This window comes from Rhyacophila brunnea, unplaced genomic scaffold, assembly GCF_057557595.1.
Source record: "Rhyacophila brunnea isolate RB1 unplaced genomic scaffold, BYU_Rbru_1.0 scaffold_8, whole genome shotgun sequence".
In the NCBI taxonomy this organism is placed as follows: Eukaryota; Metazoa; Arthropoda; class Insecta; order Trichoptera; family Rhyacophilidae; genus Rhyacophila; species Rhyacophila brunnea.
Window position 1 is genome coordinate 23,132,480 of NW_028233350.1, and position 26,952 is coordinate 23,159,431.

Here is a 26,952-nt window from a genome sequence, read left to right on the forward strand (position 1 = left end):
AAACTTTTAAACAAATCGTTCGCAAAAGTTGCGACGTGATTCAAACCTGAAACTTTCAACAAGCGAAAAGATGCTAACCGCTTCCATCGAAAAGACCCGATGCGTGAAATGATTCGATAACATAATATTATGCATAAGGTTGTTTACCGTTGCTCTTCGGTAGTAAAGTTGTTTGTAAATTTTAATTCCCATTAATATGGAAATTACACCAAAACTTAGCCAAAATGATTGCATAGCGACCAAAGTTAGGCTACTAGGTATGGTATAGATAATACACTTTCATGGCACTTATTCAGATGGGTTTGTCAAAAGTTATACAAAAAATCACTGTACAAGTTAAATATGTAAGTGTAATGAAGTGGAATCGAGTTATGGTAAGATTGACTGATTATCATTTGCCGGTTTTTGGAGTAACGAAATCTGAAATGAGAATCAAAAATCTCACCATTATTATAACACAGTTCCAATGGCGTACTCAGTATTTTTGCGTAGGGGTTTACTTTTTTTAAAACTAGTAATGTTATGTAATAATATGGACCTATTTTAGTTCTAGTTGGATTACATATTATGCGTAAAAAATGATTGCTTTTTTAAATTATTTTTTGGTATGTATAATAAATACATGTTTACAAAATTATATAACAAATACCTAGCCACACCAGACAACTGCTTTGCGTACGCCACCAGACAAATGCCAATTCAATCAATAAAAAAACTTTTCGTTTGTTCCTATAGGTACATTTTTTTTTCATTCTCTTTGATAGGTTTATAAACATGAGACATTAGCGTAAAGGCGCGCAATTTAATAATAGATTACATTCGAATTTTCGGTCTAAATTTCAAATTCCAGTGTCGTGAAAAATATGCCAAGAATGGTGTGCAAACACGATTGCCACTGGCCACTTATCGCTGCAGCAGATAGTCAGTCGCGGCGGTAATCCCCGGAATCCGACGTCCGCATTCGTAGATCCAGCGGAGTACGGATGCTGCGGCGGGCGGGCGTCTTCCCTCGTAGGGCGGAGGCGGCCGCAGTCGAAGGTAGGCGGCGGGGGGCGCCCCAATCAATACTTGTCCGGCGGAGACGAGAGGTGGCGCCGGCGTCGGCCGGGGGCGCGCGCAGCCCGGCCGCCCTCGCTGCGAATCCAATTTCGTAATTGCGCGCGCCCCCGCCCGTCTTTTAAAATGCAATCTCTAATGCAATTGCCGTCCACTCGGGCGATTCTTTCCAGATTGATTATCCATCGCATCGATACTAAATATTAAGTTTAGTGCAGATTTTTAAAAAATAAGCACTATCAAAGTTTACCACTGCACGTCTTCACCGAGTGGGTACGACGTGACACGTTTATTTATTTTTCAAAATCAAGGCGACCGCTCAAACGCAATTTTGAATACGTTAAACACAAACATCAGAATTAAATTCGCATTAAGTATATTAATTTTGATTTCTAATTAAATTCGACGGTTCGCTTGATTTCGGAACTCATATGAGTGGCATACATCAAAAGTAATAATATAATAGTATATAAGTAGGTATATAAAGACTGAATTTATAACAAAAAAGTAAGAAAAATATTACTTACATATTTTTTATATGATAAACGCCAACCCACGCGAATTATATTGTTTTCAAGTAGGGATTCAAATTTTCTCGCGCGCTTTCTTTTGAATTATAAACGTCATTTTGGTTCGAACTTCTAACAGAGTACAATGATATAAAAAAACCTTTGAAGTAATGAGGCTTTCGCTTTTTTCATGCCGATAAAGTAAAATAATGATTGAAATCAATTGATTAAAATGCCTCAATTAAAGTAAGTAGGTACGTACTAGAGATGAATTAATATCCAGGGCGGAATTTTCAACTCCTAGATTTGTATCTCCAATCCCGATTCCGGCATTCCGGGATTAATGAAATTATATAAAAATTTGCACATTTTTTTCAGTATTAATTGTAATATGGAAGTAGGTACTAAATACAAAATTCCATGCAAAAATCATATTTGGAGATGTGAGCAATGTAGAAGTTTTATATTTGCATAAATAAAAAAAATCGAGGCCGATTCCGTAACACTATGAAAATAACGCAATTGAAAAAATATTCTATATACCTACCTAAGGAATAAAAATTAGATACACAGATTTTTAAAAACTAAAATGAGGCGATTGGAACTACAAATCCTATTATTACGATGAAATCAATATTTTTTTTTGTTAAATTTTACACTAAGAGAAAAAACAAATACGCAATTAGAACACCCGTCACGTAAATTAAATATACCTAACTACGTTGAAATTATTTTAGTACTTAGGTATGTACCTACCTACTTATAATTATAAAAAAAATATAAAAGCGTAAATTCCATAAATTTTATTTTTATTTGTATGGAAAATGTCACGAAAGTTATATTTCATCAAGTGCGCGGAAATAGGCTATATTTGTAAAAAATGAAAATGAAAACGAAATCCCGGGACACCGTGTTTCGCGGTCGCAAACCCCAGTAGGCGATAATCTTTCAAAATTATATTAAACTGTTGATGCCGTCATTTGGACCACTTTAGCTTTCTGATAAATACTGATTATATTAACACTACATAAAAATATCGTTAATCATTTGACAGTTTATTAAATCCCAAGACATCCGCAGAAAGCATTTTTGTTTTGTTTATGTTACGGACTCTTCTCCAAGTTGGCAACACCATAACAAATGAGAACAGAATATTATTGAAGGTGCATAACTTTATCACGAATATTATCACCATGCGATTTAAGTTTCCAAGTTTACAACCCTGCAGAAGAACGTATGTAAACACCTATAGCGCTAGCGCACCATCCCTGTGCTTTGGCACCTCTTAGGGGAGGGGAATCTTGATGCTCGAAATATGCCCAAACTTGATTATTCTCAACGTCCACATCAATTATGTAAATCTTTTTTGATTAAAAGTAAATGAAATTTCAAAAAATATTCTATAGGTACTTCAGTTAAGGAACATTCAAAGCAGTCATGTTTCACTACTTCGATTGTTCATGAAAAACGTGTTTTGTCCCGTGTGAGGTTTTATTTTTATTTTCAGGAATAAAATCAACAAAATAGTGTGGTTTACAGGTAAATGTATAAATACATGTTGCAATTGTTAAGGTTACACGTTGTAATGCGCCTCAGAATTATGCATACAAACGGCATTGCGCGATAGCAAAAAATCAGCCGTCAATCAAATGAGCAATTTGCGCACATATACACATCAATAACATTATCTCTGTATGAATTTGCAGCAAAACAAACAAAAAATATAGTTATCATTATAATAATTAAGAGGAAATCATAAAAGTAAAAAAAACATGATATCTACAGTAACGGTTGTCATGTAGAAAGACTGTTTTTTAAAGGATGATCGACGATTGGTCAATCGATCGATGCTCCGTGATTTGGTAAGCTATAGATTTTTTTTCTAAATATTGAACAATCTGAGGTAGGTATTATAAAAAAATACACTATATGCTATATAATTACGGTTGTTTCTATCCACTATACTCGGACGCGTTGGAGTTTCAAATATTATAAAACTTAAGATATGAAAATAATTGAATTTCAAGCATCCGCTTTAGTGTCAGCATAGAAATAGCAAACTTTATCAGATGAACATTAAACCGGACTACTAATAAACTATGGAATAAGTATCGGAAGTAAAATAATAAAATTATGAAACTTTGATAACGGGTCAAAAGCTTTTCCGTACAATAGAATAATGCGCCGATCTTACATTTTATAAATATAGCAATTACATTTAGTGTACAATATTATTATACTTGGCAGTCTTGGCACATAATATTATTGAAATAACCTACTATGTATAGCCAAAATTGAGATTCAATAATTCGGCAGGCAAACGAAAACTTGGTCGACCCCGCGTAGGTACAAGATGAAGGGATGATGCCGAGTCGGATTTAGGAACCTTGTGAGTCCAAAACTGGAAGTAAGCGGCGTTGGACAAAACTGTGTATGTGAGTTTTCTGGACGAGATTCACAATATAATTGTAAGAGCCAGGAAGAACAATATAGGAGTATGATAGACGCCACTGACAAAAATTACGAAAAAAAAGTTTCTTCTGATAAAGCTTATTGTCTTGAGCGAGTACATTAATTAAAAAATATAAGACGCTAATTTTGCGTGCAGGAAACTAACTGGTGATTGAACAAAATTCAATAAAAACATCACCATTTTAAATGGCCATTAAAAATAAATCAAATTGAGATTTTAGATTCCCATGTCCGACCTATCCTTTTATTATTAATGAAATATAACTTGTCTGTCGCATGTATTGTATATGAGATTTGTAATAGAAATTAGGTATGTCATCAAATTGTATCTAGTCTATAATATATTATAATATATTTCCTGTGAAATTCGCTGTGGTCCTGTAGAATCTGTAGATTATTTTTGCAAACGCACACGTCCGCGACCCACCGAATGGGAAAACCTACGACCTACGTTATAATCACAAATACCAGTTATCACGATTTGAGATGTATTTTGTAATCGTCATACAAGTTTCTCTCAATTTGTATTTTTTTTTAAATATGATAAAACAGAGTGGAATAAATAAACATACTTACGTTTTTATGTAATCAGAGATTTTTTGCCATTCGCGACAATTATTTCGCGGGCCATAGAAACGTAGGTATACGAGCTATCCACCGATGATAATGTTGATATACGCAAGATTTTAATTTTGCACATTTTTTCGTAATCTGCTGAAACGAGCTAATTAATCAGTCTTAATATTATTGATCGTATGTATATGATTTTTTGTGTTTTTGGAGGAAAAAAAACTTATTCTTGTATTTACTAGTAGATAACAGTTACACAATACAGGAACATTATAGAATATTATAGTGAAATGTGGGGGATATATTAATGTCATTGGGTACGTCGGTGAAATTTGTTTTATATGTGTATGAGCAGCTTTAAAGTTTGGGAAACAGTAGGGTGTTTATATGTAACTGTTTTGATATTACTAGATACTATTAATTATACTACTGTATCACCACTACTAGATCATCCATGTCATTGGACCTCACGGTTTGTTGTAGTGTTAAAAAAGGGAAAAACTCTTCACCATAGCTATAGACAATATCAAATTTAGTGTTGCCAACTGTCATTCACAAAAATATGCCACATAGGGTAAGAAAAAAAGCTAGATGGCAAAAATAGTGGATTCTCTGGAAATTCTAAAACTGTATAGAAATTAACAATTCAAAAAAATAAGTCATAATTTTGAACATTGTTTTGCGAGAACAAAATATAGTGAAGGAGAATTTTATTAATAGTTTCGCAACTAATAGTTACTTCAGTCTTACAACAAAAAAATAATCAGCTACGAAACATGGTCGTCATTTAATAATATCGTACCTACTAGTCTGTCTTCTATAAGCTGGCGTGCCGTCTCCGCCCCAAGCTTCGGCATCCATTTCGTTCCCACCCATTGAAAACTTACAACAGTTGAACGCGATGGCACAATGCGTTCCGTGTGACGTGTACGCCAGTTTATAGAATACAGACTCTACATTTAATTTATCGGTAAAGCGTCAATTACACTGAGCTTCTTTACGAGCTGTTTATTGGCGAATTTACAATCTGCCTGTAAAGTCGCCCAGTGTAATCATCGAATAAGCTAATAAGCAGGTTGTAAACACTCTACCGAGAAAAGTTGAAAGCCGGTCAACTTTACACGCTACACGCCGGCGTGGGGGCCTACTGGGTCTGCGCAGTAGAGCGCAGTACCAACCTCCCGGTAAAAAAACGAACTACGTTCCGTCAAAATAGTCGTTGGCTTGTGGCTTCTCAGCGAATGGAAAGTTTTGTGTGTAATCATCAAATCGCAGTAGCTGAATCGCCCGCTTTTAAATTCGCCAATAAACAGCTCGTAAAGAAGCTCAATGTAATTGAGGCTTAAGATATGATACGGTACAATAGCATGTAGATTTTCAAACAAATTGTTATAATATACCCTTTTGTGAGAAAATTTAAGCTGCCTGTTGTATCGAAAAACGCTATATTTAACGCCATATGCCATGTCCGTTTTTTGCAAGTTAGATATCTATTCAATAATCTGGCAATAAAAACGGAAAGTTGGCAACGCTGACTTATCAATGACGGTATATGGCTGCATCTTGTCACGTAGACGTATGTTAATGTTAACTACAGGTAGATCAACAAAACCGAAAATTTCAGACTGGATAAAGCGATAAAACAAAATAAAAATGACACGTCGGCAATATCAGACAGACAACACAACGAAATAAATATATTATGTACCGATTAGTGTTAGTGCCACCTACGAAGAAAACAACAAAAGCAAAAAAATGATACAGACGAAATCCCAGGTTAGAAGTTCGGGTGGTTACACTTTTTTGTGTCCTCATACACTCACCATAATAATAATATTATTCAAACAAAGCGAGCCGCCTCTCGAAGGAGTTATAGGACGCTCATTATAAATATTATTGGAGGGGGCTCTTCTCGGTAACAAGAGGCCTTCGCGTTCGTCTGCATGACACGCGCGGCCGTTCTACCGGCCGACCAACATCAACAGGTCGTACTGTAGCCATCGACGACCGATGGCCGACGATAATGTCCATTTTATCAAATTCTAAAAATACAATTTGCATCTAACCTGACTGCATTTTCTGAATTGTGTATACATATTGGTTTCTTGCAAAGATTTAAATTACTCTATTTAAATTAATAATATTATCTAACTCAATATTATTATGCAATAAAGTTTTAGAAGTCAATGCAAATATTTCGAGAAATACGTTAATAAAGTGGTAACCATACGATATAATTGCTATGCTGAGGATTGAACGGATACAAGCGAATCAGTTATAAGTACAGTAAATTGACATCAAAGTTAAGTAATAAAGTTGTAAATTCTACATTTATGTGGGAACTGTTTCCAATATTCTATAAATACGGTCACGTTTTCAAATCCACCGTATTATGACATTTTATTATTTCCACATGTAAAATCACTTATTATCTTATTATAATATGTTTTGATTTATCGAGATAATACTATGGACAAAATAAAAGCGACGTGTCTAATTTGAATGCACGTGTCGAGAAAAACAATGACAATCCTTTTACAATTTATTGGAGATATAGAAAAATAACATTGTTAAGAATGTTAAGATGCTAGTTTTAACATCTTTTATTTTTGGGAGGCAAGGTGTTAAAAAATCTATTATGGAGGGAAAAGTATTAGCGACTCACAGTTTGTGTGCCAGGGCTCGAAATGGACCGGAGCACCGTTCCGACTCATAACATTCCCAAAAATTTTGCTCTGTCTCGTGGAAAAAATATTTGACCCTCTGAACTATATAGGTATAACAAAAAAATCGAACACACTTATTATTTTAAATACACGTAAAATTAAAAAACCATGTTAATAGTTTCGTAAAATTATTTAGCGCTCCGGTTCGTAAAATTTTCCATTTCGAGCGCTGTAAAAATAAAAATTGTGTGCTGTATTAATGGTACCTACGAGATTAATCGGAAAAGGTTGCCGACGACATCCATAATACAATAAAATGAACGGCAGCGGAGACATGGCTTCCAACAATATTCGAGACACAAAACTCAAAAGGACGATGTGTTTCCAACACGGTCATATATCACCAGAATACCTTCGTTCAGGACCGCCACTAGAATACATTTAGCCCACAAATAATATGTACAAAAATATGCGGATCAATCTAAACATGTAGGTAAATAAACATTTCCAAGAGGTCTCTTATTGGGCATAGTAACCGAAAATAACATTTAATTTGGATAACAACCTGGGAACACAAAAATAAGTGTGTTAACTTTTGGTTTGGTTGTAAGAAGGTATGATTTTCAAGTGTAAATCCTCAATAATGTTGGAAAACATGGTATTTTCAATATTTACGCCTGTATCATAATGCATTAAATTTCGTGTCGTAAACGCAACGCGCATTCAATATTGGTAATATTTGAGGATGTTCAGGGGGGCTTTACATTTATTGTGTTCAATGGATTGCACTTCATTAAATAATAAACCAAAACTCCCGTCTTGGTCTATGGCGACTGGCTTTCGTTTAATCTGTTGTGTAATAATAACATAAGTACACAAGGATCACCACAGTAACACACAACTTAAAAAAATATATTTGTAACAAGCGGAAAATGTTTTCAAGAGTAATGTTTCTGAGATGTAAAGTAAATTATAATATTATATGTTTAATAACAGATGATAGACTGTTACCACAAACCCGGACATTTTCTTAAGAATTCTGTTACCTGATATGGTTTTAATAACAAATAAATTACAGATATGTAAGTCATATTTTTCAGGAGAAAGTGATTATAATTATTTCAAGTAAAAGTCAAGATGTACGATGGCTTTCTTTAAAATATTAACAGCATACATAAAAAGTCAGTACATACCCAACATAATATTATAGTATTATAATAAAATTATCGAAACACGTGTAATCGTGAATGTATTGATATTTTTTTCATTAAAATAGAACTAATATATTGTTATTATACACAATCGATAAAAATTTAAAAGCGGTGAGAATAATAAGATAACAAAAAATAATCTAGGCATACCTAATACTTTTGGCGTAACGTTTTGATTGAGGCGGCAAAACGCCACGCGCTGGTTCTGCGTAAACGCCTGAGGAATTCTGAATAGTGCGATCATTTCGCCCGAACGGACCGCTCGATTATCCGCCGTGAGGCAAAGGTAAGGCTTCTTTCTACTCCTTTATAATATTCTAATTTATTATGCTCTCAATATTTGAGCCACACTAAAACGTTTCAGATGATTGCCTACTACACACACCATAGTAATATGAAAATACACGACAACAATGTCACAAATGTCTATATTTTATCGAACGGCTCCTGTATTTTATTTCCAGATAAAAGTATAAAATTACTTAGTTTCATTTCAAACAAACATTATCGTCAGATAACATTTGGGTTACAGCCGTAGGTTCTGGTGATTAAAATCAATGAATACCGATATAAGAAATTTATATAGGTTGCTTTGAAGTTATACTTCTTTAGGCGCGTTTGGAAAATCAGATCAGAGTGTTTTTTTGGCGTGTGCACACATAATTTATTTTTTTCACACGAAAAAAAAACACACTCGATTGGATTCGTACCACCGATTGTTCGGTTATCAGCCGAACGCACTACCTTTACGCCACAGTTTGATACTGCAATCGTGACGATTATACCCTATAACATTATAGCTTAGAATTGTTCCGTTGCCTAGGCAGCGAATTTATTATTGTCGGCCAATTGCAATTCCTTACGTAAACAAACTATTAAACGTCAAGTGGTAGTTGTTCTTTAAAAATAAAAACAACGATAAATAATTATATAATTTAGTAGATAATACAAAGTTAAAGTGTGTAGAAATAAACCAACGGCGTTCCAATAAGCGGTCCTTTTTCTTGATTGCGTAATTTAACAAGATAATTAAGAGCTAGTCAAAGAATCTAGTTCCTTTATCACAAGTTTTGTTTTTGTTTTGTTACGCCAAAGAAGTATAACTTCTAGCGCGCGTACATAAGTACACACACCGATTTTTTTAAATGCATGTGAGAGATGTGGATGCTTCGAGAGAAGTTTTATTTCACATACCTACCCTCGCCGTCTTAGGTACCTACTCTATAGTATATTAAATTAAGAAAATGACTAATACTCTATGTTGATAAAACTCTATTGAGATAATAAAATATAACGTTGATATCGTAGAAGCCACATCGCCGTTTAAACCAGGCACCCATGGGAAATCCGTATGTAAAATATGAGGAACGCATTCTGACTTTTCACAAGTTCGATATTATCAATATTGCCAGAAAATATTAGTATGTAGGTATATTATACAACTAGGTGTAGAATCACCGTTGGAACCCCAATATTTTACGGTGTTCTGGTTCCGGGTTATCAAAATTCTAAATCAAGGGTTCAGGTTCTAAAATAATTATAGGGTTCTCATGGGCCGGTTCAGTTCCCATCTCTAAATTTACTACGCATAGTGGAGGGGGACCGTTCCCGATTATAAAATGTATAAAATATAAAAACGCAATACTGTTATAGGTATTTTTTGTGAAAATAATACATCATATACGTACAGTATTGATAAAGGTGTCGTTTACACATAAATATCACTGTTTAAACAATGTAATATAGGTATCAACAATTATTCTCGAAAAATCTTTACATTGTGTATTAGCAGTTTAATAGTACGTAAATATGTCTAAACTCGGCAATAAGTTTGCATATTTTCTTAATAACGCAGTGAATTGCTGATTTTCAATGCCATTGATGATTAAAGATTAAAAAGACTAGTCATCAGTTCGATATATTATACTATTTATTGGAAGTTAAACGCATTCTCGTATGAAGGTTGTAAAAATATAAAATCACTAAGATATTAATGCAGTGATGAAAACTCTAAATGTAGTATAACATTATACTTAACAACAATTATTGTTTAATGCTTAGCTTTGCTTGTGAATAAAAGTTATAAAAATGAAGCACTTATCAACTACAATAGGTATAAAATTAGTGCCACAAATAATGCATTTTGATGTATCGGTCTATATTAATTTATTTATTCACATAAATGTTCAAGTTGATATGACAGTATTTGTATACCTAAGTATATTGTGACACTCGGAACAAATAAAAATAATATTCACAATTCCTTAGTGGATTATAAACGACTCGGTGTTTGTTTTATGTCACATGTGTTTATTTATTTAAAATAAACACAGTTATAATATAATGTAGTATTATCGATGAACATTTAAAATTGTATAAAGTTCGTACTTTTGTCGTTATTATAAATATATATATTTTTTTTTTTACCAATTACTGAGGTTTCAAAGTATAACTTACTTTACTGTTCTTTTCTACTACGAATCGTTTACTTTCCTCGCAATAGTTTCGCCATCGAGATTTCCTTAGCCAAACACAGCTAAACGATGTCATGGGTTACAAAAACAATTTTTTTCCAAGTGAATGACAATTCAAATTCAATTTATATACATATTATAGTGAATGCAATATTATGTAAACTATTCTGTGATTAAAGAAAATTATTTAGACAGATTTTCATTAATCTCCAAATGGCAATTTATTACATGGATTAGCACTCAAACGTCTGGTTGATCATCACTGGATCAAATGCATCACTGCGTCGCTGGAGAACGGCGTATGCCAGTGGTGAAACAATTTTATGGGTCAAAATAATCGGCGACATAAACCGGTGGCAAGAGTTACTATCATTTATTTTTTATAAAATAAACATAAAAAACTGAAAATATATCGTATCCATTTATCGATCATTGAAATAATGAATAAACCTTCAAGACTTGACAATAATAGGTGAAAAGATGCAATTTTAGTATAGGCTAAACAATGTCATGGGAGGTTTCTCCCAACATAACTTTCTTTCAAGGGTGCTTAACCACACCACGTATGGAGACGTAGCGGGTGGTAGAGTGGAGTGGGTCATTTACCATATAGCTAATATGACCTCGTAATTAGCAGCGAAAATAAATTAATTGGAGGTAGAAGCGGTCATTTCTAGATTCATTTACGCAACACCATTGGTCAAGATAGATTATGTTCACTCCTTTTAATGTCGATAGAGTAATAGTATGCTTTATAAGACTTTAATTAAATAATAATATGTTATTTTTCGAAGATTAATCAAGAATTATAAAAACGATATTTGGGTACCCCGATGTGGGCCCATTCAAGAATAAATCCGACCATCTAGTACAGGGTTCCCAATATAACAAGAGAGCACGATACATTATATGAACGATACATTATATCAGTGGCAAGGCATTCAATTAGGTACAATAAATTTAAAAAGAGATAATTTGTCTCTTTCCAACAACGAATTAGTGTTCAAATAAATGCTTTCGATTTACGTAGATAACAACAATCTATCACAGTAAATAATATAGTTAGAGGCAACATCAAATGTCCAAGTCTCCGATTTAAAAAGTTCCACTAGTGTATGAGGAATTTGAATAACTGGCATTTTCCGCGCTTGGCAGCCCATTCAGCTATCGGGCCGACGTCTCTTCTGACGTCTGACAGTCGGTCTCTCCAATAGAAAGGAGACAGTCGACCACTCGGGAGACAGAAGAGAGAGAGTGGAGCGGCGAGGTTACTCAGACCGTGTAATTTGTACGCGATCAGGCGAACGCAGGCCGACGACGATTCTAATTTATGCGCGCCGATTATCGGTACGATTCGTTCGAATCGCGTGTCACTCGCCACTCGCCGCAGTCAAACCGCCCGACGAGGAAACGCAGCCATGCATCCTCAGCAAATAGTCGCAACCTCGGTACAAAAAAATAAACGCATTCAAGCGAATGTGATAAATACTAACCAATCGAGCTAAGAATTGGGCTAATCAACTACAGAAACAATTTTAAAAATATTGTATTCTGTGTTTAGGACCTACCTCCCAACAAAAAAAAACTCCACAGCGCTCAGTATCGTTGGTATGGGTCACAATTCTGGGCACTTCAAATAATGAGAGAAAGATGGACAGCAGGAATCATATCAGAATTTTATCGTAAATGGTATTTATGCAGGGAATATGCTGGATCAGTCACACCACACGGCCAGAGACGACGTGGTCGGCCGAAAATGGGAATGCTGGAATGAACTTAGGGGTTCCCTATAAAACCCCTATTAAAGGATGCTCAGCCAAAGCAATTGAATATCGGTAGCACTGGATCGTCCGGGTGGAGAAAAATAATTAGGAGGAGCGCAAGACCCGTTAAGGGTTAAGGGTTTTCAATGGTTGTTGGATGTTATAATAAGCATTGCGACCAAATTAAATCAATGAATGTTCAACAAGTAGTGGAAATTCTTGGGTAAATAATAACAGATGTTTTTCGTACCACGTTTGCAAAAATAATAATTGTCCGTTATTTTTTTACCAATTTAAATGTAGGACTATTAACGGGTTGAATTATTGTTTTGGAAGCAGTGATGTCACTTACAACTAGGGAATCCAATCCCGAGCCAAAATTCTGATCCCGGGATTTCGGGATTACAATTTGACAATCCCGGGATCCCGGGACTGGTCCCGGGATTGGGATTTTTTCCATTGTTAATATAAAATTTTTATATTTACAAATAACATTGATATAATCGGTCAAAAATAAATCTAGTATAATTTATACTATTTAAGACATTTATTGTTAATATTGTATACGTTAAATCTTGGAAATACACAAGTTTAATGGAGTAAATAATATTGTAATATAAATAATAATGTGAATTTAATATGAGATTGCTATTTCTGATAGTAAAGACATAATGAATAGATCAGCGAGATTTAAAATAGTAAAGCAAATAATCATGGCGTAATTATGGCCTTTCCGCTTCATAAATCTAATTAGTCAGCCAAATATAAAACTGCAGTAAAACGTATGATATCATGGTGGAATTACTTTGTTAAAAGTGCGAAGCATTGTTTTTTTACCAATCTTTCTCATTTTTAATAATCTATGTGAAAAAATAAAATGAATCGGCAACCTACACATCAAACTTCATTCAAACTCAGTTTATTTCTAATATAGTTATTTTGTATTAAAAGTATTTTTTTCTGTTATATTTTCCATAAAAATTGATAAAAAAATCAATCCCGAAATCCCGGGATTATGTTTATCAATCCCGGGATTCATAGGTATCGAAAATAGCTCGGGATCCGGGATCCCGGGATTGGATTCCCTACTTACAACCAATCAACAAAGCAACATGTAAGAAATTAATTTCTTTATTACTCGGTTAAAATTTGTAGTTGTAAGGGTTAGAAAGTTAAAAAGTAGATAATGTGTACACAAGCTTTTACGTCTGTATGATATTGTTTACTAAAGAGTTTTGACTATAATCGCTATAGCAGTGTCAGCCAAACTGTGTGCCACGGCACACTACTGTGCCGCGAGAGCTTCCAGGTGTGCAGTGTAAGAAGTGATATGCGGATTCTTCCCAGTCGTAGACCAAATGAATTAAAATTTTGTCAGAAGTGCATAAAACGGTAAAAAACCTGTCTGTATCATTTTCTAAGTATTTTCAATCACTTGATGATGTACGAATGGGTCATCATCCTTCAGTAGAAGGAAATTTTAGGTATACACCTCCTATGCACAAAACCTCATTTTCTGAGCTAGGGTTGGCAGCGTTTTAGACTCATGGACATGATAAATAACGGGGAACGATCCTTTTGACATACTTTTTTCTCAAAATCATTGCATCTGTCTCACTGATAAAATTATTGTATATTTATGTATCTATATATATTGCAAAAACAATTCATTCATATTAACAAAGCATATTTTTTTCTGGGGATTTATTTTGGTGTCCCGAATCAAAATTGCCATCCCCAGTGTGCTGCCAGGTAAAAACGTTTGGCAGACACTGACTGCTAGAGGGACGGCCGTTTTGACGTTTTGTAATAATGCACCTACGTATCATAGAGGTATGGTGTTTTTGATTTTACGTGTTTTTCATCTAATTATAATTGTTCAGATTCAAGATTCATTGTTTATCTTGATTAATAAGTGCAAATGTTATAGGATTAACTAATTACTCTAAAATAGTGTCGAAATGAAACGATCTCGATTAATTACTTTTAGCTAATTCAATCATTAGCTTTCCCTTGTTTAACTTAATTTTAATGTATGTAAGCATCGATATACACCATATATACACCATATACGATAGAGAAAACATCAGCTTCGCTTGAAAATCACGTTACTTACTGACTACAAATATTACGCAATGATACGAGGGTGGGTCAATAAGTCCTTAGAAAAGCCGACAGGTGGCGCGACTAGTACTGTAAGCGGTTTGTTTTCATGCAGCGGCACTACCGATTCAGTATGCTGCGAAGTTTCAATTAGATTAGTCGGGTTGTTGTGTGTTTCTCGTACATTTAAAAAAAAAATTGTGGAAAATGGAAAAATGGAAAATGGAGAAAATTGAGCTTAGAGCTGTTATTAAACATTTTAATATAAAAGGGTTAACAGCAAAGGAAATAAAAAATGAGTTGGATTTAGTTCACGGCATATCTGCTCCTTCACTTGCAACTATTTATAACTGGTTAAATGAATTTAAACGTGGTCGTCCATCAACAAAGGATGAACCACGCTCAGGACGTCCTGTAGAGGTGACTACACCAGAAATGATCAATAAAATCCACGATATGGTGTTAAGTGACCGAAGATTAAAGTTGAGTGAGATAATTGAGGTTACAGGGATCTCAAAAGGTAGCGTCATTTCTATTTTACATGACAAATTGGGCATGAAAAAAGTTTCTGCAAGATGGGTGCCGCGTTTGCTCACAGTCGACAATAAACGCAATAGGGTGGTGGCCTCTAAAGCCCTGTTGTCGCTCATGCAACGCAATCCGGATGAATTTTTTCGTCGCTTTGTGACTGTAGATGAAACATGGATACACCACTATACTCCCGAGACGAAAGAACAGTCAAAGCAGTGGATTGCGAAAGGCGAATCATGTCCAAAGAAGGCGAAAACCGTAAAATCAGCTGGTAAGGTTATGGCTACTGTATTTTGGGATGCACGTGGAATTATTTTCGTTGACTATTTGGAAAAAGGAAAAACAATAACAGGGGATTATTATGCATCTTTATTGGACCAGCTAAAAAACAAAATTGAAGAAAAACGGCCTCATTTAAACAGGAAAAAAATCCTCTTTCATCAGGACAATGCCCGTGTTCACACATGTTTACGATCAATGGCTAAAATTGAAGAATTGAAGTTCGAATTGGTCGACCACCCACCGTATTCGCCAGATTTAGTCCCCAGTGACTTTTTCCTTTTCCCAAACTTAAAAAAATGGCTAAGTGGACAACGTTTTTTTTCAAATGAAGAAGTCATCGATCGGACAAATGCTTATTTTGAGGACCTTCCGAAAACTTATTTTTCTGACGGTTTAAAAAAAATTAAGAAACGTCTAAACAAGTGTATTGAGCTCCAAGGAGATTATGTTGAGAAATAAAAAAAAAATACAAAAATAAAAACGGTTTTAATGCTTTTTTCTAAGGAATTATTGACCCACCCTCGTATATTGTCATAAATGTGCAATTAGTTGCACAAAAAAACGATCGATAATATAACGGTTATCGATGGTGAAACTCCAATAATTATACCGCAACGAACGTAAGAATTTAGAACCGCCGGTTTCACAGTTTATCAGTATTATTAATTGATTATTAATTGTAGTCACCAATGAATCTACGGATGTGCAGTGTGCACCCGCGAAACGGGAACGACGATCGTAGAAATCGTATAGATTACAAGACAAATGGCATTCCGCGAGTTTCATCGGTCACATTTTTATAACAGCCATGTATCTTCAAGTGGTATCCATAGTGCAATGAGAAAATGCATAATATTATCATATCTATAAGACTCTGTGAGTAGGGTTTTCAGCCTTTCTTGAGTTGCAACCTCCTTGATAACACCCGTATAACCTACGTGCGACTCCTCCTCACATTTCCATATATTAAATAAAAAACATTTTAATACTTAAAATAATCATAAATTATAATTTTACATTATCATTATTTTTTGTCTCATATGTGTGCATTTGCAATCATCATACTTTATTTTACGTTACTTACTGTCTTTGGCTAGGTGTATTCATTGGACTATTTTTGTTTGTCGATACAGTGTCCTTTGCACTTTTATTAATAATCGTCTACTGAAGTAGTTAGCGCCCCCCTGGGGATTACGGCCCATGGGTTGGGAGTCAGTGTTCTATCAAAAGGAAAATAGCAAATAATTCTTAAATTTCAAAAAAGAAATGGTGCCTAATTAAGGCGAAACCAGCAAGGTTATGTTTACAAACACAAACGACGCGAAGCTATATATATTAATATTAGCCTACATGCCGCGGTATATTATACGATATGGAAAGTCTAATATCAAGATCAAGAGTATTATTTTAAATAATTTCGTTATACGTTTATAAACCTTTCCTAAGATCTGTCATATCTAAAAAATGTAGTAATAATTCACCAATCCTGCAAAGGTATTAAATCAGTACAGATGTGTTTCGCAGATTCTTAACAATTAAGGTTTGTATTAATGTCATTAACGCATGTCAACTGTATTACAAAAAAAATCTTGGTGAAATAGTATAAAGTTCTTAATAATAACAATCTTCATAAAAATTTATTTCTGCTGTTTCGTATGAATACTTATATTAAAAAAACTTATGTTACGGAAAACATGAGCGTTCATTTTACGTTAGGTACCTACCTACATTATTTTGAATCGATTTTAAGGTATTATAATTAAAGCCTGAATTGTGAAACTAACCAAATTTATCCACCATAACCAAGTTGCAAATAAAAGGAAATTACGAATACGTGTATATAGCATCTAAACAAATATACGTAAAAGCTCGCAAGATTACGCAATATCATTCCATTTTAATGTGACTATAATATAGACTATAGAGGTCGTTCGGATTTGAAATGCCGGTCGTTCATACATTTGACTCCATAATATATTATGATACCCATAAACCAATAATTAATTATTATAAGGCTAGGTCACACCTCAAATAGAAAATATTAAGCGAATACAAAATATAGAAAATGGTATCTAGATAAGAATGCAGCCACATGCCGACGTCGTCCGGACAAAAGTAATTTTAAAGGATTCATGTTTGTCCTCTAGTTTGTCCGATTTAGTATTCTATAGTACCTATACATTAAAATTTAACCAAAGCAAACATTTCTGATGATAGTGAACAATTGTACTGTATTTGGGGTAGGTCGGTGCCAATGACATATTAAATGGACAACTCACTTCATATCGGCGCGCACGATAAATTGTGCATGAAAGTCATTCACAGATGTATAGGTAGACGTCACGTGACCATATGACGTATCCATTTCCATTGTGCGATACAAGCTTCGAGAATTTATAGTAATATAACCTTTATTGTAATGGCGTATTAGTGTCATTACTCATTACGTTAGAAACAGATTCTAGGTTACTTACGACTTCTTGGAGATTAGACGCATGTGAACCCAGCGCATCACAGGCGTCTGTCCAATGGTTTCTGTCATTCAATTGCATTGAATAAACATTCATCAATATCTTAAAATGGCATTTTATCAATAATAAATAATACTAACACATGAAAAGTGATATCCCATCTTTCTTGGAGTGTTTAGTAGATTTTTTTTACAATTTTTAACTAGGCACATTGGCATTTTGTAACACAACAATAACGGCGGAGTCGAAACCTGACAGTCAGAAATTTTGTATGGGCAGACCCAGCGGTGTTGCCAGACCGCTTGCAAGCAGAATGTTCATTTTAGCGTAGGATACCGATATTAAAATATGAATTTCGCCATCCGGCAGACCCGACACAAAGTGAGTGTCATTTTATTTTCCAGATGCTTCGTCCATATTAATGTCATTGGTCGGTGCAATCTCACGAAATAATAGATGTTCATGTGAATAGTTGTGATATAATGATCGAAATCGTAGATACCTACATAAAATCTTATCATCATCAGCACTACGACCCAATACGGGCCTTGGCCGCCTCGTCTCCAATCCTATTTGTCTGCCGCAAACTTCTTCCACCGCCTTAGTCTTAACGATGTTGTGTTCTTTATACACAGTCAAACCGCCAGTCTAAATTTTCCGATCCTCCTTATCCCTTATGGCCTGTTAAATAGGCGCCTCGTTGGCGGTTGGGTACCTTCCATCCTTGAGACATGGTCTGCTCAACAGAGTCGCCACACTTTCACGTTTGAAAGTATGGGGAGGTGCATCGTAAAATGCCAATTGCCAATGTACAGTTCGTGGATGTGCCTTCTTCGCCACTCAAAGATGTACTGTTTCATGCACATTATTAGTTATCGAGGCCTGTTTTCACCTGTCGATATCGTCGACCTGTATTTACCGCAAGGGGATTCCCTTGTCTACGCAATGGTGTAAATGTTTCGCTATATTTATTTCTTCAAAAGTTATGAGCGATTTCCATGTAACATTATTTTTAAACAATTGTTATCATTACCGAGCAATTGATAACGTATCTTGCCGAATACAAAGACGTAGACGTCGTAGACGTTTAAAAAATATTTTTATTCAGTAACAATAAACATAATATTATGTTACTAGTGTTGCTAATTGTTAACGATTCGCTCTATTTTATTATTACCACGTTTTTCTTAGCTCGTATTCTTGTTTGTCCGGTGGTTGTTTATCGAGTAAAAATCTTGCAATCGATTTTTAACTAACTTCCCGACTAGCTAGACATTTGAAACTTTTAGAATATATCAGAACACGATGCCAATGCATTCAATGCATAATACTTTTAGACGTCTCTAAGTAGAATTGAATTCATTTTCAGTTAATTCTGTTTTGTATGAAAAGTTATTTTGGAAGAAGTCCGTAATCCAATCCACTACCATTGGTTGCTAAGGGGGTGGTCCTAGCAACTAAATTATTAATATATACGTGCGTTACTATGGAAATCAAAATGACATTTCAGTATTCAATATTTGTTTGTTTGTTGCAAAATAGCAAAAAAATGATTTGTTAACAATTGCCTTATTTGTCCTAAATTATTAATACATAGAATTGTCATGTTTATATGATTCAACAAAAAATTTAAAAACGTTGTATATAAAAGTACTTTTTATCTTGTAATTATTTACCTTTAAGGTTGTCTGAAATTATTAAATTTACACATAAATTCGAACCAGTGCCGGAGTCACTGTGAAAATCAGGATCTAGTATACTGTGGATGTGACACGATGTTAGGTAAGTTAGACGGCGTGAAACAGGGCCGCAGTCAGGGAAGAGGCACTTTAATCAGCGGGCAGCGTATGATAAACGACGCACTGATCCCAAGTCGCCTCTCTTTGCCTCCGCCGTTCACGTATCCGTTTACGCAGTAATGTTGGCATCTAGCTGACAACGAAGAGCTTTCCGAGAATGAAGAGAAACAATAAAGCACATTTCAGTACGATTCATTTCTACACGTAGCCTGCGGAAACAATAGTTTATTCAGGTCGGCACTTATGCAGTATGTACCTATTACGAATTGTTTTTAATGCTCTTTAAAGATTTTTAAAATTAGATTGTGCACTGGTGTAGGTGCATACCTTTCCCCCAAACCGTAGACATCAACTTACATTATTGAATAATATGTGGGTATAACACTCTTAAAAACATACAAACTTTATAGGTCATAAAAAATAATAAATAATAATAATGCGTAATTATTACGCACTTTTGCATGGATAAGATTTTAAACGTCTTAGTAATTCACCAGCGAGGTAGAAAAATAAATAAATAAATTGGCCACCGGAACACAGTAAAGTTAACAAGTACATGCTGTTTTGCCCACCCTAATGGTCAGACCAGTTTGAATATTCGGTTCCATGACAAAACAGAACATGACAAAACAGAACAGTGACAAAACAGAACAACGATAAATATAAATATATAATATATATAATATAATATATAAATATAATTTCAGAAAAAATATAAATTTAGTATTGAAAATTGTCCAATCTCTATTATATTGATAGACTTTTAATAGTACAGATTTTCAATACGCCATAATAAATCAAATTATATACATAATTTATGCATTCCTAATCGCTGGAATGCCTCAAATAAACGGGACTTTGCCGGCAAGCTTAGGATATCTCATCGTAATCAATATAATATGTTCAAAATGATTGGGTGACTAGGTACAACGAAATAATGACCTAACCTAACCTAACCTAAATAAATTCCACAAAAAATAATGTTTCATTTTTCCCCTGGCTGTTCTGTTTTGTCACTGATCTGTTTTGTCACGTTCTGTTTTGCCCGGTTACCGAATATTCACCATTACTTTACCGATATTCACCATCGGGACACTTTCGTCCATTGTGGTATATATTATTTGTTTCCTTGTGTTTATTTCTTCAAAAGTTATACTTAAGGGATTCTAACGTAGGTATCACTTTTTTGGATATCATAACCGAGCGATTGGGATCTATTTTGCCGAATACAAAGACGTAGTTCTACGTCAAAATAAAACCAATGCCAGCCATAAGCAAACAAATATATTGTGAATTAAGTATAAATAGAGTAGTACCTATTATATCGCCAGAAGTATCTATGGGTATACAATTTTATTGGTTTCAATAACTACAAATTGCAGCCCGGACGATCGCGGGGACGTGGTTTTCCAATTTATGCGTGGTGTAAATAAACATTCTGCCATTTTAGTGGTATTGACATGTGCGACACTGATGACCAAACTATATAAATACCTACCTCAAAAATTGGGAACATCAAATGTTTGTTCTCCAAATGTTTTGAATTAATCTCACACAAGAACAGAAGGATTTACTTTATAAAATTTTAATTCATTCAAATGGTCGCACATAATGAATGGCCCGCGAGACTGCAGGTTCCTCACCCATGTGTTATAAATTATTATAACATAGACGCAGTAATTACCCGCTGAAACGACCTCACAAACGTCACGAAGAAATGCAGCTACTCTACTTACAAATAGTTTCAATTTGTCGACTCACATATTATAAAATTATAAAAAAAGTATAACTAGGATCCTTACACCCACTATAGCCGAGCGGTTACGCGTTAGGACTATAATGTCGTGGGCCCGGCTTCGAACCCCCCGAATCCGAATGGCAAACTCACATGTTGTTTTTCAATATGTTTGGAGCCAGAGCACCCAATAGGTTGAGCGAGTGGCTAACATACATTTCTCGTCAAAAAATAATAGTTGGTAGGTAGGTATAACCTCCACCGTGTGGAGGCACACATTTAGATTTTCTTAGAATTAAACTTGGTTAAAAAAGAATTCGAAATTGATAATTAATATACTTATCCAAATATCAATTAAACTGGAAAGCTTCATTGATTTTACTGGTTTCAAATCATTGTGAGAAAAATAGCATACGTACATATTATTATCCCAAGATTCATCTACGTTCACGATCTATGTACAGCTAGCTACATAGTCGGGCGACGGAATTACTCCGCCGGGGCAACACAACCCGCATGCCAACAAATATATGAGGGCGACGTATCGCATGTCAACCCACCCTGGAGAGACTATTTGTCTCGGCGTCCATTTTGATTTTCGCCAACACCGCACACAGCCTAATACATCACTTCTCACATACCCTCACGCACAAGAGGGTTCCGAGTAAACGAAAAGCACAACCATCGATAAAGTGAAAGAGACATTAAAAGTCACCAGAAGTACCTAATCTTTACTGTAAGTTGAGTATTAGAAGAACAAAGAGATAATATTATGCGACAGGTTGTATGAAAATGACAATATTATTATAGTGCGATATAATTCTGAATACAAGAAATAATTTAAGTTTCGTGGCATATTATATAAAAACGTGATTAGTAGTCTTACCTGTATCGCGTGCGATGGATGAGAGATGTGCAGGTGTTGCGCCTGGTTGATGTGGAGACCCGTCGGAGGTTGCGCCGACTGCTGCTGCTGAGGAGGTGGTCCCGAGGGAGGTCGTGGAGGTGAAGGTCCGCCGAAGGGACCGCGAGGTAAGTAGCCCGGGCTACCGTGGCCGGCCGAGCCGGGACTCCCATAGGGAGAATACTGTTTGTAAGCGAACACGGGTTCCTGCTTAACGGGGTCTTGTTTCCGGAACTGCGTCGGCGGTCCCGAGAGGTATTCATGGAGTTCAGTATAGGGCGATCGTGCGGCGCGGACGCCCAGACCGAGCTGCTTGTGCTGATGCTGCTCGGCCATTTGTTTGAGCGTCTGCGCCGCCGGCGACAGCTCCCCGCCGCCGTACCCCCCCGTCCGCGAACCGAATCCCCGCGAGTCCTCTCCCGAACTTCTCACCGACATCTGCTCGCCCCGGAGATCTTCGGTCTTCACTTGACCGTTATTCGGATAACAGTGCCCTCCGTCTCCCCCTGAGGAGTCCCCGCATTTGTCCTCGAAATCGAACAAATCCGGGTAGCCGGAGATGTCCGAGATGAGGTCTTTAAACGCGTCGGACGTGATGATCTCGTCTCCGGCCTCATCGCCGATGAGGTCGGAGAATCCTGGGAAGTTGGCATCTTTCTCGAGCGCGGCGGCGCACTGATCCAGGTCTACGAACTCGTTGTCCAGCTCTCTCTTACACTCCAGCAGTGGGGTATTGCTCTCGCTTTTCAGCGAGGCGTTCGTGAGAGCCTTCACGGTCACGTTGGTGGATATCTGCTGCGGTTGCGAGTCCGCCGCCGAAGTGGTGAACTCGAGCTGCTGAACAATTTCGACGGAAAACTTGGTCAACGATTCCGCGGGTCCTGATGTCCGCTGAAGTTTACCAGGCGGGGATGGGCCAGCGCCGCCGCCCGGACCGCCCCCGCCTCCCTCGTCTGCCGATCGCTTCAGGAATTTCTGCTGCTGAAAAAAAACAGTTAATATAATGAGTTATTGCTGTTTAATTCCCCAAATTCAACGAAATCGTTTTTACACATGATAGGGCAATACGTAATAACACAAAAGTAATTCGTGTACGTACTTTCATTTGAAGAATTCGAGTGGGTACAGACGATATTTTTTAAGTAATTTTATATTGATTATACATATGACAATTCGAGGACTTTGCTGATTCTAATTTTAATACAGTACCAAAAAATACCGACAACTCTCACTATGAGTGAACGATATACCAGTCGTAGCATTCGCGTACTGTTGTGGAGAATGGAGATACATGTTATAACAAATGTAACGGCATTCATCTGTTTTCACAATCAGAAAAATAATGTCTCTTGCATTGCCCCTAATCATACTTTCGTTAAGACAAAAACTCCTTGTCACAATGCGAGCTGAGAACAAATCTGTGGATGTTTGCCTAAAAATTACCTAAATCGAAAATGTCATCTTCACAAGTTAGAGCACGTTTTAAAAAGAAGGAACTTTTTAATGCTCCAGTTACGTGTACTAGTAGGAACAGAAATAAACTAAATTAATTAATATATTCCTACATAAAACACAATTTCCAACTTAATACCTGTTTAATTCGTAAATCGGAATGGAATAACACGCCTGTAATTAGTTATATTTTACTTGCACAAATAAATGTATTTTACATTTATTTTTAACAGATTAAAATTGACCAATTAATGGCATAATATGTATATATCCAAGAGTACAGCAAAAATGCCAACGTATCATTTATAATGCTCATTTTCGATAAAAAACAGTTTTACCGAATCAACACAAAAATATTTGCTCGAAGTACAATCGCCGATAAACATTTAATAAATGATGATTTTTTTGAATGGCCTTTGTTTAAGTACTATTAATTGGAGTACCTAGGTGGATGTTTTGTGTAACTACTATTTTTTATTTAATTTATCGGGTAGGGGTAGTAGGATGTACAAGTATGCCCACATAAACGTTTTATCAAGAAAACGTGGTAAAACAAAAGAAAGCACGTGCATTATTAGTTTATATATTATACTACTCAGGGCCTCAATAGCGCAGGACTATAATTTTAGTTAAAAAATGGAATATTATTATAAATCTAACGTCAGATGCGTCCAATATTATGGACGCCGCGACCTCGGCTGAACGTGCGAGAGGACTATTATCTACATTAGAATTAGATAACTAGGAAAAGATACACATCTCGAGCTGTTGGTAACAATATAACTAGGTAAGTATACACTCATGTCGTTTCCTTGTTCGTTTTCCAGTTGCATTGCATGTTAGCCTTATTTAATTAGACGTATAAAATATCAAATAGGAAGAAACTGCAAGGCAGGTTATTTGGTTACACAAACCTATCAACTACGCAATTACAATAATAGAAAATAAATCAGTAGGTATAAGGCCACTAACGTTAACATCATTGGCATAGTGACTTATAACTTTATCAGTTTTTAAAGTTACGGACAACACACATCTGATTAATGAATTAGGTAGATACAGAAGTAGCTGTTAATATACCTACTTTATAACTTATCAATTATCACATCTACATGTTTAATTTTTTTATTTTCTTCTCCCTTGTGAGGGTAATATTTGCCTTACGTGTATGTATATTTATTTAATTTTGTTTGATTAGAACCAGTTTTTTTTCAAATTAAATTTCGTTGGGAACGTCCTTAATTTTGATTTGTTATGTCCACAATGTTTAGTTTTTTTATATAAGTATAAAAAATAAATAGATAGAGAAAAAATATAACCATACGACACACATGCATAATTTTTTAAAACACAAATCGGAAAGACGTGACTACGATGACACGGTACAAAGGGTGGAGTGAGGTTAAATGGCCATTTAAAATAAAATGCTGTTTGAATGAAGATTTTAAATAAAAACTGAAAACATATGTTTAGTTTTACTGATATCGTTATGATATCACACCATAGATAAAACATAACACTGGTCATTAATTATTTCATCAAAAACTGTCAAAAGACTTAGTTGAAGAATATTTTTTCGGACTTATCTTGCAAAAATCATCTGAACTCATACGTATTACATCAGTAACCGATACACTGTAATTTAAAAAGAAAATACATTTATTTATTATGAAAAAATGGATTTGGGTTCACTAGGCCCTGCCATGCATATGTGGCTTTATCTATTGATTATTTTTAGCATTATCAAATTATTTTATAATGGTGTATTTTTACTGTAGAATGTAGATCATCGAACTGTTTGATTTCAGAGCCCGCACCAGAACATTTAGGTCAAAATACACTTATGTAAAAAACAACAAATAGGTACCTACTTAACATTGCCTGTTTTACTATACATTTAAATAAATAAAAACTCATATTTTTAATACTTACTGATTTTTTACTGAAACTACTCATTACAAATTAACTATAAGTACCTACCTACCATCATAAGGTATCCAAATATGCTCAGTTAACATACCCACAATGCCCAGTTAACCTGCTTATGTGGTTAATTGAGTATATTTCTCTCTTTTCACTATTCTATCTTTTTGACAAATCTCTTTCAAATTATTATGAAACATAACCGAATAAGTTTTTTGCATTTATATAAGTAGGTAGGTACATATTATTTATTATATTTTTTCGCATTTTATTTTGTGCGGTCCATTTTGTCTTGGCAACACTGAACTCATTTAACAGCATTACCTAAATTAATTGATAATGGAAATAAATAATAATTACAGTATACACATGTCATAATAAGTATAATTAATAATACTATGGAAACGATTAAGTACCTACATACGTATTCTTGTTATTTCTAACAGAATCTCTTATTAATTTTTTCAATGAAACAAGTTTTCCTTCAAGTTTTTTCCCCGTGTACCTAATATCGGGCAGACAATGTAAAAACAACAACAAAATATATATGTACCTTCGTTCATTTTTAAACTTAAAAAAGATGTTTTCCTTTGAAAAATAATGGCGTCTATATTTTTTATTGTAATTCAAATTGCGTCTAACCAGAAGGGTCCAATGTGTCAAGGAGGTTGTTTCGCTAGCGTTGCTATTTTCAAAGTTATTCAAAGTACACAATGTCAATTAGTACACCTAGACAATAATACGTAGACACCTCGTGAACGTAATACGATCTGAAAATTTTCCATTTCAAAGAATTCAAACTCCGCTTCATGCTAGAGCCATATTACTCGGTATTCAAATTTTTGCCGACATGACAACACAATACGTAAAACACAGGAACGTTATTACACTAATCTAATCTTTTGCGACAATCAAAGAAAATACTAAATTAGTTTACCACCTTGAATTGATATAGGTAGGTATATATATAAAATATAACACATAATATTATTGACTGCGGTTAAGTACCTATATGAAAATTAGGCACACCT

General features: G+C 35.1%; 1 protein-coding gene across 2 annotated transcripts in view; it reads right to left on the bottom strand.

Annotated features, from left to right (window-relative positions):
• The window catches only part of mam (neurogenic protein mastermind), a 170,086-nt gene that overhangs the window by 88,358 nt on the left and 54,776 nt on the right, over positions 1 to 26,952 (bottom strand). The window contains exon 3 of one of the 2 annotated variants that reach the window (XM_085959208.1): positions 22,529 to 23,524. In XM_085959208.1, the coding sequence (XP_085815334.1) occupies positions 22,529 to 23,524 (996 nt within the window). Of the gene's footprint in view, positions 1 to 22,528; positions 23,528 to 26,952 lie in introns of both variants that reach the window. The other variant, XM_085959207.1, reaches the window with a different exon arrangement.